At 45.2% G+C, this 17,113-nt stretch overlaps 1 protein-coding gene across 1 annotated transcript in view; it reads right to left on the bottom strand.

The window, feature by feature from the left end:
- LOC102576298 (E3 ubiquitin-protein ligase rnf213-alpha-like) overlaps positions 1-15,877 on the bottom strand; it is a 114,096-nt gene extending 98,219 nt beyond the window's left edge. Inside the window, exons 1-9 of the mRNA XM_059731390.1 lie at positions 15,794-15,877; positions 13,938-14,056; positions 12,247-12,292; positions 11,449-11,497; positions 10,074-10,235; positions 7,666-7,883; positions 5,903-6,147; positions 4,099-4,319; positions 816-1,013 (exon numbers count right to left, since the gene is read on the bottom strand). Coding sequence (XP_059587373.1) covers positions 816-1,013; positions 4,099-4,319; positions 5,903-6,147; positions 7,666-7,883; positions 10,074-10,198 — 1,007 coding nt within the window. The 5' untranslated portion in view covers positions 10,199-10,235; positions 11,449-11,497; positions 12,247-12,292; positions 13,938-14,056; positions 15,794-15,877. The remainder of the gene's footprint in view (positions 1-815; positions 1,014-4,098; positions 4,320-5,902; positions 6,148-7,665; positions 7,884-10,073; positions 10,236-11,448; positions 11,498-12,246; positions 12,293-13,937; positions 14,057-15,793) is intronic.
- Positions 15,878-17,113: the final 1,236 nt, after the last annotated feature.

Below are 17,113 nucleotides of genomic sequence, written 5' to 3'. Positions count from 1 at the left end.
GTATCATTATCACAAAAGGGAGCTGCCATGATTCAAACTGCTCAAAAGTGTCTCTCCTTAAGAGCACAGTATTAACTCTGAATGCAAGGTAAGTGGGACATAACAGAAGCGAGTGTTACAGGACACTTCAGGGGAAAGCAGCAAGCATGTGAACACTTGAGCACAAGTAGATCTCCTCGGCTAAAGGTGCACCAAATTTTTTAAAAAACGCAAAAAGCTTTAACAAGAGAAAATAGAAAGAGGTTTAAAACGAAACAAAACAAAGGTTCTTGCTAACCAGCCTGTCTAATTCCCCATGAATTCTGCATAGTTTAGGCGGGATCATGCCCCAAATGCAACTACTATACTGATCCAGCATTACATTTATGGTACGGGATCATTTTAAAGCTTTCTGGTATAAAAGGAGAATGGTACTAGATGTTATAGCTTGCATGGAAAACCTTACTCTAAGCTGGCCAGCTTGGCAACAAGGTATGTAGGACAAGGAAGAGAAAAGCAAGGGAGAGGGTGTAACGAGGCTTAATGAGGGGGATATACGCCTGGAGGAGGAAGAGCTCTGTGTTTTACTTCCAGAGCGCATCTACATGTTCTGTTATGGGACATGAATAAACTGTGGAGCTTATTGCTCTGCAATTTATTTCTCCCGGGGAGCTCACTGGTGTCCTGCCTACCCTCTCCCACACAATTTACACTACTGCCACACATCTTCCACTGCTACTGATATTTTTTTTAAGCCAGCAAATGAAGTGCTCCAAAAAAAATTAAATTGTTCTAGCTGAAAGACCTTGCCATTTGGATCTCTCTTCCACACTTACTCTTGCTTTCCTTCTGTCCCCAGCAAGTGAAAAGACAACTGCTTGATTTCTTCGTGAAGAAGCTTCTGTGTTGCTTCAGAAGTTGGCCCTTGGTAGGCAACAGCATACAGCAAAGGAATCAGCCACATCCAGCCAGAACTCCTACTCTCGCTAGAGCTCCGGGACTTACAAGTGTACATCAGAGCACGAATATAGTCACTGTAGGAAGAATAATAATAGTAATAGTAATAATAATAATAATGGGACAAAAAGAAGAAGAAGAAGAGTAGCAGGTATGCAGCCAAACTGTTTCCAGAAGAAGTATATGGGTTGTCAAACACAGCTCTTACCGATGTTAAGCTTCGTCTACAGCTGGGTGACTGCATGTGCAGCCGGACAAATGTGTGCATTTCTTTCGCATGGAAGGAAAGCGTTTGGTTCTTCCCCTCCCTGCCACATCTTTTACCTTCAGTCACAGCCCCTAGGGCTGTGCAACGCTTTGGTAGCCGATTCAATTAGGAGGAGATTTGGCCCGATTCGGCGGCCGAATCTCTGAATCCGAATTGGATCGGGAGACCCATTAAAAGGTCCAAATCGAATCAGAAGCCTCCGAATCAATTCGGAAGGCTTGCAGCAAACAGAAACTGAGAAAAGGGAAGGGGATGGGGTGATCTTCCAAACAGGCAGTCCGCAACTTATGACAGTAAGTCTTTTGTGGTGGGCAGAGCGGGGAGGGAAGATCAACACCCCCAAAACAAGGGAAGGATTGGGGCTGGGACAAGCTGCCAGCCAGGACAGAGGGGTGCGGGACTTGGGAAGGGGGGCTCCCACCACTGCAGGACACCGTGCACCGCCAGTCCAGGAGCTGCTCTTCTGGTGGCTCCTCCACCGGTCCAGGAGGGTATGAGAGCAGGCGTGTGCCCCCGGATCTGCACGTGCGCACTCATCTGGATGCACCCTATGGGTTTAACCAGTTAATCATGGGAAGAAGGATCCTATGCCATGTCCTAATTATAATGAATGCCCCCAAATCCTGAGCTGAATCAAGTTCAGGGTTTCTGCGATGCACAAGGTAATGAAAATCTTGTTCATTTACACTGGCCGCACCTACACAAGATGCTGACTGTGCAGTACTAAATGACTGCCCAGTAACCACTGTTATTGTGCAGTAGCATCCCTGAACAGCTTTTTGGTGACCCTGAGTCCACAGTAGCATCACGTCACGCTCCGTGACACGTGACGCTAGCGTGCAGTAGCAATGAGCTACTTACTGCGCAGTCAGCATCTCATGTAGATGTGACTGCTGGGGACCACAGTTGCTGCATATAAAAACTGCGAAAGCTTGGATAGTATCACTCGCACAGAAATGCAAGACTATGGATGGGGCAAGACTGGGTTGCAGTAACAAGACTGCCACAAGAAAATCAAACCCCATTGATGGCTTGCAAACTATCAGGCATAAAGGAAGGGGAGTGTTTGCGGTACTCAACGCCAGACCCACGCCATAAGATTATAACAGTCATGACAACGGTCCTCAACCTTGTACCACACCTGAGCCTAAAAAATAAGTAATGGTTAAAAGTACTGCCAGAGGCCTGACATACACATTACATGTCTATAAAAACTCAGAGAGCAAGCCAAAAAGCCAGGTGGCCTGGGGGAAAACCTATAAACTACATCTACATATCACTTGAGCCAAGTCTCACTAAACAAAACAGAAGACTAAATATACATTTCAAGCAAAACCTGTAAAAAGAGCATTGAATACAGGAAAAATGTCCTGTGCCTGACTTCCACACATTCTCCAGATGGGCATCCAGTGTCTAAGGTGTTACCAATGCCTCTGTCATGCAACGTCTGTCTGGAGTTTTGTACGCGGACCATCACCGGTACGCGCTATTGCAAATTTGCCCCATTGGTGAACAAATACCCAAAACCAGTGCTGCCTCTAGCATCCTTTTTGGCCACTCAAGACCCATCACCAATAACTGACCTAGAAATCGCTGTGGCTGCGAGAAACACAAGTCTTCGCATCTGGACAAATCCAAAAACAGGAGCCAGGCGATTTAACAATTGTAATGTGACGGTCGCCCTCTTTCTCCCCGTTTTGTTCAGATTTTAATCGGTCAACTATCGAGGAAAAATGCTTTAAAGCTATACAATTAAACAGTATAAAGCAAGACAGGACTGCCAGCAGGGTGTGTGCAGTCCAGGGAGGACCAAGCCGCACAGCCAACAAGCGAAGGATCCACGTTATGTGGCTGTACAAGAACCGCTTCCTGCCTGCACTGGGTAAAGATCTCTTTGCAGTAAGATAATACAAGGACTAATAGCTCATTTTATATTGGGAAAAATCTTTTTTTTTTGTCATTTAGTTTTGTAGCTTGTTGGGAGTTATTAAAGCAAGCCTTTCTGCTATTCATCAGCTGAGTGTCGTCTCATTTCTTAGAGCGCTAGGTTTGAAAAAAAAATGCTTTTAAGTGCAACAATAGTGCGTACGGAGAAGTCAGAGATGCAGGAGTTTAGAGGAGGCTTGCTAGCCACGTACTGCAAAAGCTTAATCTTGGATGTTTTAATTAAAGAAAAAGTTCTGAAGTTTCTCAATATCCTGAGAAATATTGAGGGGCAAGTTCATGATATTTTCTGATTGCAATATTTTTAATGACCGGCAGGAGGACGCGTGAGACCCATTAGCTTGTCCAACAGGTCTCCCAAGTATACGGCTGGTCCATCGTAAGGTAGCACAAAAACTCCTTGCCTCTCAATATTTTGGGACAGAATGGCTTGCTTCAAAATGGAAATCAATTAAAAAATGCTCTCTTGTGAATCAACATTTTTATCTCAAATCACATTGACAGTATTCATTCAAATTACATTTTGGTTTGGTATGAAAAATAGGGGTTTCTTCTTTAAGTGTTAAGCAGGGGGTTTTTTGTATCGACTTAACACAACTTTGCTGAAACCAATGTTTTGTGTTGGAAAAAAAAGTGTTCTTGGCTAGCTCTGTTAACCACTTCCTGTAACAAGTGAACAACGGTCAGGTCTAGTGTGGTGAAAGAGGTAAACAAAGACAGATGTATAAAGAGAAAGAAAGAAGGTCATAATGAGTTCATTAAGGTTTTGTCTTAAACCATCAAAATTCTCTGATGGCAAATAAATAATAAGCAACTCTCTATGTTACTCCATTCCTACTTTTTATCGGTGTACTTTGTACAAATTTCAGTTAAAATATTTTAAAGGAATAGCATGAATTGTCTTTAAAATGCAATAAAATGTTAAGTCAATAAAGTTACATAATTATTACCTTTTTCTGTCTTCTGTCAAGTTTGGGAGTTTGCCTTCCAGTGGGTAAGTATATGGAAGCACATTTTTTATCTCTGTCCAGAAACCTCTGTGTATAGGTAATTTGTAGCAAAATAATATATATAATGAAAAGAGGAGCTCTTGCACTATTGAAGCGGTGCAATCCGGAGCCTTGGGCATTTTAATGATCTCCTCAGCAAATTTGCAAATGATGTTGGCAGTCTAGACAAATGCAGAAATAATGGGTATATTTTATCAGGACAGTTCGACACATTTGAAAAGCAGTTTTGTCAATCCCTTTCCCCATCGGAAATGAAGAGAGAGAGTGCTAGAAGGAGGTATTTGCCAATGGTTGCGTAGAGGGAAATGGCCTAGTCGTGAAGGCATTGACACAGGATTCGAGAGGCTGTCCAGTGTGCGTCTCTCTCTCTCTCCTGAAATTTTGGAATTAAGGATTTCCTGGGCAAGGTAGTCCACATGGGCTTGAACTTGTACAGGGGGTGGAGGTGATTGCTGGTGGCCTGGGAAGGGGTGCTCTGCATAGGGTTTTAACAGGGATGCATGAATTACCCACTGTACCCTCCACATGCGTGGGGTGCAAGTTCAAGTGCAGCAGAGCCTATTTGTCTGATAATATTGTATGGTCCCGAATACCGGTGGGCTGGTTTCTGCGTCAGGCAGCCAATGCAGAGGGGGTTTTGGGGGCTACAAACCTGGGAGCTTCTTGATGTTGCCTATTTTTTGTAGGAAGCTTTAGCAGCCTCCAGGTGTGTATTTACCTCGGCCTGGACTTGGCAGATAGTACTGACAAGCTCTGAAGCAACGGGAACCAGTAAGGGGGAAGGAACTTCAGGGTGGAAATGAAGGCAAACCGCACAATTTGCATTAAAAGTGCTCATTTTCATTGAAGTGTCCCCTGCACTAACATATGGAAACTCAGGCCCTAACCTCCATCACCTAAAGTAAGGGAAGTTTGGATTTGTGAGCTGCTGTTTGCTGATGCCTGTCTCTGTTTTCAGGACGGGAGGGGGGGAAAGGGAGCAGAGGTTTGGGGGTTTTCAAGAGCGGAGGTTTTGGGGGTTGGCTGGCTAGGGAACCCCTCTAAAGAGCTTCCTCTCCTCTATCCCCTTCTGAAACAGGAACAGGCTGGGAAGGGGGAGGCTCCCAGCCCACAGCTAGATTCCTCTCTGCCCTGGGATCAACAGTGAACTTCTGTTTGGTCCGGGGGGTCGCTGCAACTCAGACTGGTCCCTGCAGAGCCTTCTCAGTCCTAGCAGGGAGCTGCACTTCTGTCTGCACCACTGGCCTGCTCAATAGGATTACTGTGGAAAGAATAAGAGATTCAGAGGACATTCCCTCTGCCCTATGAAGGGTTCGGTTTTCAGGCATACAAAACCGAACCTTGAGGCATGATATTTTGCCAATTCTCATGCTACACTGCCTTTCTGGCAGACATCTCTAAGGGTTGGAGTTCAGAAAGTAAATCTGAAAGCTAGATCCAAAGCTGCTAGAGAGTCACGCTGTTTGCTCAAACCAGCTTCTTGTAAAGCGGATGGAAATCCTCCTATTTCATCAGGAGTTAGATTGCACTATTTGGTTCTGATTTAAATGGAAAGACTCAAGGACACAAATGGCCTTTTGATCAGACCCCAGGCGGGAGAAGAGAAGAGCAGCAGCAGTAACATTCGGCTTGATATGATCCTCTGAGTATCAATGAAACACTATTCTGTTTTACAACTAACTTAAGAGCAATACCATCACGATCTTCTCTGAGCGACCAGGAATGCTGGACAATCATTACATACCTCTTCCTTTTTACAGCCCACTTCAGTGGTTTTATTTTGTTTCACATCAAATCTTTTTCGGGCTTTGGAGCAAAGGATGTAGCAGTGAATCTTCCTTTCCAAATCAGTGAAGTTTTGCTTGCATTCCTGGCGAAACTCCTTTACCACATAGCTTATGCTATCCTTACTGACAGATGGCGTCCCCCGAAAAAGTCGCCACCCTTCATTTTGAAAATGGCAGGTATCATCATACTGGGTCCACACTCCTGCCAAAAAAACCAAACAAAACCTTTGAACATGGAAGAGGACAGATTTTGGGCGCAGGCAATCTACTACATGGCCCATGCAGAAGCACGCTGCACGCCAGCCAGCCACGGAGGGGGGGAACAAGCAGCTCTGGGCTGGCTGCTCCCCCGTCTCCATGGGCCCCAGTGCAGAGGCTGTGCTGCAGAGGCACACGCTCAGGCACACCGTGTCCCAGCCAGCCGCAGGTTGGGGCGCAGCTGGCTGCTCCCCCATCTCGTGACACACTGTGCCCCAGCTCTACTCTGCTCCACTCCAGGGGCTCTATAGCACGGGGAGATGGGGCAGCAGGCAGCGCTAAGCTGTGCCGCTCCCCAGCTGGTGGGTGGAGGAGGGTGGCAAGCACCGACCGGTGGTCAGCGACCACCCGCAGATGCCACCGGCAGTGTCGCTGGTGGCCAGCGGTGATGGGGGACCACCGGCAAACACTGCCAGCAGTGTCAGTGGCAAGCGGGGATGGCGGCAAGCAGTGGCCGCCCACAGGCACTGCTGGCGGCACTTTTTGCGCTGCCAATCTCAGCGGGTACATATGCATCCCCTACATGTTGCCAATGGAGCAGCTAGCCCTGTGCTGAGGCACCCTGTGCTCCAGCCAGCTTCCCCTGCAGCATGTTCAGCCTGGCCAGGAGCAGTTTGCCCACAGCAGGACCTTGTGCCCCGCAGCAAAGCCTATGTGCAGGATTGTGCTCTGCAGCACGAAGTAGGGGCATGAGTTTGTGCCACTATTTGCACATGCACATGCCCCTGCTCATCTTGACATGGCCACACAGTCTAAGGAGTTGGCCAGACTCCGGTCTCATTTATTTACTGCACCTCAGCCTGTATTATGGGAAAAGCAAAGGGAAATATTATTTTGCCCTACCCCAAACCATGGTGTTTCCAATCCCGAAACACCTCGGGGCAGGCATTTTCACTTCTAATCACGGGCCGTATTTCAATGGTGTGATATTATCAGTGTTAGTTGTTATTTCAAGAGGCACTAGAAAACTTCTGCTCTTGAATTCCTTTTTGATAGAAGATTGTGTTTGTAACTGAACTACTTCTGTCATGGTTGCACCACTACCACCTGTAGATACACACCTCTGCCACCCATCCTCCCTGTGTGTGTGGTGGACCATCTAGGCTCACGCAGGGGCACGGTGCGTGGCCAAAGGGAGAGGGAGCAGTCTGCTGCTAGGAGCAGCAAATCTGCTCCCACATCTCTGCATCTGTAGACATGTGCCTGGGAGAGTTTACTCTAGAGTACTTTATTCTAGAGTATACTGCTCCCAGATTATTTGCACCCAGCAGCACCTACGCATCTGCTCCCACTTCTGCAGCAGCACAGGTGCCCCTGGTGACGCCATTTTAATTCAGAAGCGATTCCACTGACATCAATGCTATTCCAGTAAGATCCACCGTACAGGTACATCTAGGGACCCTGCTCACCACTGCCCTCCACTTTCTCTCATCAATTCACTGGTGAAAAGCATAACCCTTACCATTTGCTTCAATGGTCCTTTCGGGGATAACCAGAACTCGAAGGAAGAGATTCTTTTTGTTTTTTGAAGATGTTTCAGGAAAATCCTCTAACTGTAATGGCCTGTTGTCATCGTAAAAGTCAAGGATGCCATATCTGTAATAAAGAGGCTTTCCGTGCTGTAGGTTGGAAAGAGATATTCTCCCCTTTGCAATAATTCTCTCAATATCCTTATTGGCCCTAGAAAATTAAAACAGACGAGTCACATCAGCTCTTTACTTTGAATCATCAGAACAGACAGCAAGCTCCCTTTTCTCTTGAAGGACCTGTGATGGTCTCCCGAGAAATTATGAGAGCTTTAAAATATGAGCTACATGCAGTCTGAAGCCTTAGAAACCAGGAGGTAAATAAAAATGAACCTTAAAATCTAGTGTTTCATAAAGTTCACGTTAAAGGGTGGTATTGGTGTCCAGCGCATGAAACGGCATTGTCCAGTACTCACAACTCCCTACAACGTGGTGGCAAGGGACCAGTGGCAGCGTCTAAATTAGCGCTCCCCTGCTGCCAAAATGCCAGAACCACAGGTATCCGTCCCCCTGGACTGGATAACATGGCCTTTTGCATTAGATTTAAAGCCTAGGCTGGGACAAAGTTGCACCCAGCCAGCATGGGACCAGATCTGGGCATTTGGGGATGGATCTCAGCACACTGGGCCTGGGTAGCACAGGGCAGGATCTGGACATGTGGGTCCTGGCCTGCTGGGGCCAGATTCAGATGTGTAGGGCCTGCCTGGGGAGGGCCAGATCTGAGCATGCACCTAGGTGCATGGCTAGTGTGGGGCCCAGCCCTGGCTTCAGGACTCAATGTGAGCAAACAGACAGCTTTGCAGCTGACCCAGGCATGTGGGACCTGGCCAGCATGCAGGATTCAGCCTGTGGACCAGCTCTGCACCATTCATGCAGCCCACAGGGCCAACAGTATGGGCACCACCGCACTAGCTAACTAACTCATTCCACTTTTCTGTTTTAAAGTACATTTTTTAACCCTCAAGATGAAAAAGAAAACTTGGAAATGTTAACATTAACTATTTTGTTACCGGGGAACAAATAAGCACCCTCCAAATGTCTGAGAATTGTCATGCGGGATGACTATACCCAACCCAAAAATTCCTGGCTGGACTAGGGTAGGGCTCATACCATGTCCCACCCATCTAAATTCACAGGCTGCTTACAGATGTGAAAAAAATGGTGCTTTACTTTTAGCTCAGCATGCCCCTGCGCTGAATATGGCGCATGCCCAGAAGAGGCATTGCATTACGGCTCACCCAATGTCTATATTGATTGGGTGCTTTGGCAGGGCATTTGGGGGCTTTTATCTAATAGCTGATTGAATCAGCTATTAGATAAAAGTGCCAAAAACCCCCACTAAAATACGTGATCTATACAGACGCTGGGGAGCCAAGTTGAACTAGCATGCCTCTTCTTCCGGTAAAGTGCATTTTTTTCCACATCTGTCAGTGCCCATTGTTAGTAACTAATCAAAACCTATCCCACCCCTATGAGACCTGCATCAACTTCTGCCCAACTATTAGTATTTCCCAGAGTCTGGATTTCCTAAATATCCAGGCTTGTGACCCTGACCAACTTACCCGGGCCAACATTGTTTAATATATCCTTTTGTTTCGACTGCCTCCATGTTATTTTTGGTGGGTTGGGGGTGACCATAGCCACCTTGAGTCCCATTTGCAGAGGTCTGACCATGAACAGCCTTGGGACCTGCAAAGGACTTTAGCTGACACAGTGTAGGTGGACAGCTCTGAATATCAGCATTGATATCCAAGAACCTCTCCCAGAAAAAATATAAGAAACACCTTACACCATCCCTCCTAACGGTGCACATTAAGAGCACATTTCTCGCAGAACAGCCACTCTGGCTCTGCCCTTATTCTCCTTGCACTCAGGGGAAATCCACCTACCAACTTGAAAAAGTGAACCTGGGAACAAAAATGCATAAGCTGCGTGGACACTAAGAACCAAGGAATATTGGTTTCGTGGCACACGGACATTTTCACCCTCCTCCCTTTTGATAGGTCTTGATCTGCCAGTAATCAACTTCTTTTGCTAACTGTGCATCTGCGACCTCTGGGAATTTTTCTCCTAAACCTGTTCTTTACAGCATGCTGTGTTTGGCTTGTTCTGCTCAGACTTGATAAAGAAAGTCTTGCATTTGAAAACTTGTCTCTCTCTATACCAACCATACAGGTGGTCCAATAAAAAGGCTCTTGCTGGACATGCCAAAAACACCCTTTAACTTGCCATGGGTAAAGTAGGGGGATAACGACACTGGCAATGTCCTGCTATTGAGAGGACAGGAAGTGGTTAAACACACTCAAGAAATCAAAGTATAGTTTAATTATGGGGTTGTTCTTACGCTAAGTGCATATCAGCACATTCTTCATATACTCCAGGTTCCTTGTAGATGCCAACAACAATCTTGACATTGCTACCCTTACATGTCCATTTACTGGACAACGGAGCAATAAACTCCAGGGTCATATGTTCTGTGTTCGATGAGCATGGATTCGGCAAGCACCTAACAGGAAAAAAAACAAAAATGCCTCTGTGCCATCTGTGCTCCCCACCGCGTCGATTAAAATCTCGTGTTAGGCAATCAAAGCACTTAACTTCAGCTTTGAACTTTTAAATATTATATTAAATATATTATATCATTATTATATAATATTATATATTACTATATAATATATAATAATTATTATACTATTAATAATCATTATATTATTAATATTATTATATAACAATATTAATATATTGTAATGATATATTATATTATTACATATAATATTAAATATTTTCCCCATTTTTAACATGTTAAAGGAAATTTTAACATAAAAAATAATTCAAACAGAAAGAAAGAAACTGTTTGTTTGTTTGTTTTTTACATATTCAACCTTAAGTATTCACTGGGTGCGAGAGAGAAACAACCATGACTCCTCAGCTCGCAATTTTGGGCACTCGCCTCCAAGGTCGGAAGCACCTGAGCGCCGGTTCCTGCTTTCACACATGCTCAGGTATACCGTGCAAAAAGGTGTTCAGCAGGAGAGACTAAGGGACTGCTCATGCCTCCTCAAAGGCCCTACATCTTGATGGCTTGGCTGCTCTCACAGGAGGTGGGGATTTCTCATGTGCTGGGTTGGTTTGTGAACCACAGGACAAAGGAGTAGAATTGGGTTGAGTGTACTTACTGGATCAGGCCTCTTTAATGCAAAGCAGAAAGCCATTACCTTGTAACTTCTTGCAGGACTTAGGCCTGGGACAAGTGCCCAGTGCTCCCAGAATGGAGGAAGCGGTGTATGTTTTCAGCTGCTGTGCCAAGGTTAGACACACCTGCAAGGTTGTGTGTGTGCATCTAGAGGGGAGCACAACTGCCAGCAGCTCTTAACTGCCAAAGTTGGGCAACAAAAGAGCATTTAAATCCCCAGTTCTCCGCTGTTAACCTACTCCCTACTTTCCAAGATACAGAACCCCATTTGGACACGAGATCTGAGCCCAATATCCAGCCGTTGTCTGGACAGTGACATATTGCTGACAAACAGACGCGCTTCCTCCCTGGATCTGCTACTTCTCAAGCTTCTTTTGCCTGAGAGCAAAATGATCAACACAACATCTACCTCCCTTAGACTTCTCTTTACCGAGTGATTCACGGATGTAGGGCTGGAGGGGACCTGAGCAGACCATCTGCCCTGGGAGTGCCCTCCCCATCACCCACTTTTGACCCTTCGACAAACCTGGCAGTACACTCTGTGAGCTCTTCGCTGCCTTTGTGCTCTGCAACATCTATAAAGTAAAAAAACATCATCAGAAATCATTTAAGAGCCAAAAGGGTGCTATGTGCAGGCACCAGAGGAATATAATTTAAAGTGACACATTCTTAGCTTGGAAAATGAATGCTCTGTATAAATATTGGCACCATTCGTGGCTGCCATAACCTCCGAATATTCATGCTTTTGTTACGTATTGGCTCACATGAACCTAGCAGAATGGATTTCAACACCCTGCCTCCACACATCACTTCTCAGCCTGACTATGACCATGCCACATCTTGACCTAGCACTTTAACAAATTGGGCAGATGGAGCGTCCTGCATCTTCCTCCGTGAAACAGATTTTGTAGGTCTCAAAACGTTCCTGCAAGACATCTCCAAACTCTCCTTTGGAAATGTTCTCGTTAGTCCTCTTAGCCATGGCATGAGGCTGTCTCAGGGCCAAGTGGTTTCCACCAGGATCCCTAAGACCTCTTCAGAGTCGCTGCTTCCCTGTCAGCAGTAAGCATGGACTATTTTTTTTGGTCCTACCTTGCTGCTTGGTTTTATTAAAATATCAACTGTTCAAATGAGTCCAGCTAATCCCAATTGTTCTGCAGAACTGACCTGTCCCTAGCTTTATTCAGTGCCTAGCAATTTGGTGCTATTTCCAGATTTCATCGGCAAAAAGTTTTATAGTCCTTTCCAGATTATTGATAACAATATCAAGTAACATCAGGTCATAGATCAGTGAAACAGAGAGCTCCGAGGATATAACAGATACCTGTGCAGGGCGTCACCTCAGTCCCAGTCTGCCCAAAGTCGCATGTCTTAAAAAAAGAAAAAAAAAGGAAAAAAGATTAAAATGTAAGTACTGAAGTGGCATAAAGACTGCATTTGCCTTGCTCTGTTACTCTGCTCCAGACGGGATGCAAGCTCAGGTTGAGAGTCACCTCGATGTGAACTGATAATGAGAGAGATAGTCAGGAACCAGGCCCAACCAACCTGGGGCCGAGGTGGGCTGCTCTTGTGTGGAGCCAGAGGGAGGGTTTTAAATGATGGGAAGCCCTGAGAATGGGAACAGAGGTCATGGGACTCTCAATTAATAAAATAATACATGGCTTGGAGAAGGTAGGCTGAGAATGGCTATATAACCCATTCTTATAACCCAAGAACAAGGCGATAGTCACTGGAAGGTACTCTGCAATTCAGACAAGTACACTGTCCAAGAAGAGTGCCATCTTCAGATCACTGGTTCTCAACCTTTTGAGACTGAAAGCACCCTTCATTAGAGTCAGGCTACCTAATATCATATCTAACATATCTAATGTTTTGATTGTTGGAAATAATGGATCCGTTATCCTGCTGTGAAGACCAGAACAGGTCAGAACGAGCCTTAGAAAGCCCATAGCAGGTCCAAATGCTTTTGGCCTGATGAATTCCTATTTGAAATCTCTGGGTTGACTTGCGACGTCCAAAAGGAGCTGAAATGTTCATAACATCGAGAGAGAGAAAAAGAGAGCAACCAAAAATCATTTTGGGCCATTTAGGGCGCCACTTGCGCACACAACATGTAGGTGCTAGTCTTGGTGCCGTATCTGGGATCCAATTGCCTGCGTATGCATCTGTGGACGGGTACATGGCAGAGAGGAGGTAGGCAGCCCACCACTTTTTGTGGAGTTGTGAAGCATATTATCTGGCAAGTTGTGTATCTGCAAAGTGCGCACACGCCTGATAGTGATGTGAAAACCTCTCTTACATTTGACTGGGGAGTGTGGCAAAAAGTCAAAACAATCCTCATGGACAGAAAGCCTTTCCCAGGAATAAATCTGTCATTCAAAACCAAGGTTCCTCTTGAAAAAATACACTTTCAAAAGGAAAGAGTTTACTAATCTCAGGCTAATAGAAGTAGTCAAAGTAGAAAGAATACTAGTTTCAGGCCACTAACCTGCTCATCATTTAAAATGAATCAGAAAATATTTAATCTGACTATTACTCTGGAGGCACGAAGCGACTGGAAACACATTAAAAGCATCATCGTGCAACTTTCCATGGTTAAAGAGCAATGCTTAAGTGCCCTAAGAGACGCTGAAGCAAGTCTCAATCGTTGGACTCAAGTGTCCTCAAGGTGGGCTATGTATTGGTGTACCATCTGCAGGAGAGCATTTGACACAGTGCTCTCGACTAAGGCTTTTATAAAGCAGTCGCTTGGGAGGAAGAGAGAGAGCAGCAAGTGGCTGCATGAGTGACCCAGGTTACATGGGAGGCTAGAACAGCTTATTCAGTGGTCCCTTCTGACGATCAAATCTGTGCTTTATTCATCCTTGTGCTCCATCTGCAAGAGTTTTGGTGTCCAGACTTGAGCTTGGATTCCTTTCTAAGGTACCACGTTGTCTTATTTGGGCCTACTTCGCTGCCAATCCCTGACATAACTAGGCTCACTTGATGCTGATTGTAGTTGAATACAATGCATACCTCTTTTGCTTCCTCGGCAGTCTCACAGTCTGGTTGGGATCCAGAGCTTGATTCCTTTCCAGCGGAGTATCCTTCGCTTAGCGGATGTACTTGGACACAGGCCCTTCTTAAAGTTGCTTCTAAGTGAAAAGAGAGAGAGAAATGAGACTATCACCTTTCCATCTATCCTATCCCATAATAGCAGGGTTCTGCAAGGGCAACCATGGCATCTGACATCTAAGCCAGTAGCACTCAGCTCATGCGTACGGAGCACTAAGACTTCTCAGGTATGTCCTGAAATTCATGACACTAAACTGCAAAGCTTTACGATACCTTATCCACCGTGTCCTGGGAGATCTTCTACCTCTCTTTTGGAGATCCTGGCTTGAAATACTATTACTACCCCTTTTAACTTAACTATTTGCCAACATTCAGGTTCCTGCAAGTGGTTCCAGTTAGGAGGAAAAAAGCGCTGATGAACTCAGGAACGTCTCTTGTATAAACCTATTTATTTGCAAAGAATGGCCATAGGATCGCATTTCCCTGAACACAAGAGGACCTAGATAAGAGGAAGCAGTTTGCTTACAGATACAACCCTACATTAATCTGCACTTCCCAAAAATTCTTACTCCAGATTTTTTTTTCGGGCCACGCTTGCCACGTTTGTTCTGACAGTCTGGGTTTGCGTGCCCTGCCCTTCCCTTCCAAAATTGCCAAAGCTACTATAAAACCTCCCAGTCCTCCATGCAACTGTCTCCTGCAGCCCATGCACACCTTCCAAATGAAAAAAAATAAATCAGAGAGGGAAGCCCAGCGACACGAAGTTTTAAGCTGCCTTAGGCATGTCTACAAAATGCGCTTTAATGTGCAGTAGACTATTTACATTAAAGCATCACAAAAAAGACCATGGCATTACACTAAGGTGCAGTAAAACAGTCGACTGCACACCGAAGCATGCTAACATACGACTGTGATTAATCAAGTCTGCTGGAGCGTGGCAATTACCATGCTCCAGCAGCCTCCTTTGTCTCATGTTTCAGCATCCCCATAGATGGCAGGGGCACTTTATCTACGGCTCATTCGACGAGCTTTAGATAAAGCACCCCTGCCACCATTTTGAAGCGTGGGGATGCTGATATATGAGACGCTCCAGGCACTTTAATTAAAGCGGTTCTCAGAGCCACTCTAAAGCACCCAACTCCCGGAGCACATATATAAATGCCCGCACATTACATGTCATCAGAACTCGTGCTCCAGGGTGGCACATTAATTAGAGTGGTCTGAGAGCCGATCGAATGAAAGTGCTCACAGCATCACTAGTATGCAGCGTCCTGTGCTTCAAAATGGCAGCAGGGGTGCTCACACTAAAGCTTGTTCGACGAGTTTTAATTCAAGTGCCCTCACCACCATTTTGAAGCATGGGGATGCTAAATAGACATGACATGGAGGCTGCTGGAGTACATTAATTAACATGCTCCAGCAGACTCGATTAATCAATTCTGCTCTGACTCATGCTAATTAGCATGCATTGGAGCAGATGTCTGGCATGTGCACGGGTGCCCAGAGGTATTAAATTGAATGCACATTAGAAAAGGCACCTTAATGCACATGCAGACACACCTCTTTGCGCCATATATTTAAGCTTTTAAGGCTTAAATTCATGCAGGCTCTTAACCTTTTGAGCCTGTATGCTAATGAGGGTATTAGAAATTTGGGATGGATCCAGTGTTCCCAAATTTTAGAACACTTACAGCAGGTCACAATCAACAGTACACATAAACAGGGTTACATATAAAAATGTATAAAAATAACAGGATTTTTACATATGTAAATGTTCAATAAAGATTTTTCAGTTCCAGTTATTTGCACTATATTACCTGCATGGATAGATACTTCTGGCTGCTGTTGGTTATCCCCTTCCTCTTCTTCAGGGCAAGCGCCCTCTGAATGGGCGTCCTTGTGTCCCTTGAACATGAAATTCAAAAGCTAGGAGCCAAAATTCATGTAGTCTTGATAAAGACAAGCTATTTAACAAATGCCTTGCAACAAGACTGCAGCGCTGCCATGCCTGTGTTTCATCTGTGGCAAATTAAAAGATGCTGTTGATGGTTTGGGCATTATCCTTGGTAGTTGTGCATGACAGGTCTTTCTGAAGCTTTTAAGAATAGGTCAGATAAACACTAGGTTAGACCACCTTAGACAGGGATGATTCCTGCCTCAAGCAGAGGGGTGGGATGGATGTGATCTCCTAAGGCCCCTTCCACCCCATGCTCATGTTTCTATGAGTCTAACACATATATTTGACAGTGTTCACTCAGAGTGACCAAACTGATGGGACATTCCAGCCTAAAACAGGACAGTTCTGGCAAAAAAAATGGGACACACAAAGACTTTAGTTACGGCAAATCTTGACAGAAAGCTGAATCTGGGCTACTCAAATAGTTAAGCAACTGAACTCATGCTTTAATCTCCAAATGTTCTAAGGGGAAGGAATTAAAAATCCCTACACCCTTCCCCCCAATTTTTCAGCACACAAGTACCAAGACCTAAATAATTTTGGCCAGCATTTGCATCAGTCTGCTTAGTGTTGGGCCAAGAAGTGCCAAAAAAAGGGAAAGGGAAAAGGGAAAGGGGAAGGGAAAGGGGCACTGTCCATGGAAACTGTGGTTTCATTAAAATCCCAATGTTTTAATCAGAAATAAAATAAATAGGGAAAAAAACGAAAGCAAGAAGAATCCGTACTGCAAATTTCAATGATGTTGTATAACTAGTTAGGCTTCATCCAGTGTATTGTATATAGTTTTGGGCTCCGTGTTTGAAAAAGGAGAAGTTAAGAGACCATCCAGAGGCAGGCAACAAAAATCATGAAGGGCTTGAGGAGGCAAGTCATAAAAGAAGAGGCTGAAGAAAATAGGAAGATTCAGCTTACAGAAATTGTGCCTAAGACGGGACGTGATAACAGTGCTCAAATACAAGCAGGGCTGTGCAGAAAGATGCGGCAGCATCTTTTTCTCTCTAGCTAGAAGAGACACAGACCAATGGCCTGGAGTTGCAGCGAAGTAGGTTTAGACGGGATAAGAGAGAAACGTGTTTGCTGCTAGAACAGGGAGGCAGTGGAATAGTTGCCTAGGGGAGTTGCGGACGCTTCATCACTGGAGGTGTTCAAGGAGAGGTTGGATAAACCTTGGTCTAGGTGT

This window comes from Alligator mississippiensis, chromosome 7 (genome assembly GCF_030867095.1).
Source record: "Alligator mississippiensis isolate rAllMis1 chromosome 7, rAllMis1, whole genome shotgun sequence".
Lineage (NCBI taxonomy): Eukaryota > Metazoa > Chordata > Crocodylia > Alligatoridae > Alligator > Alligator mississippiensis.
This window is presented reverse-complemented; position numbering and strand designations above follow the sequence as displayed.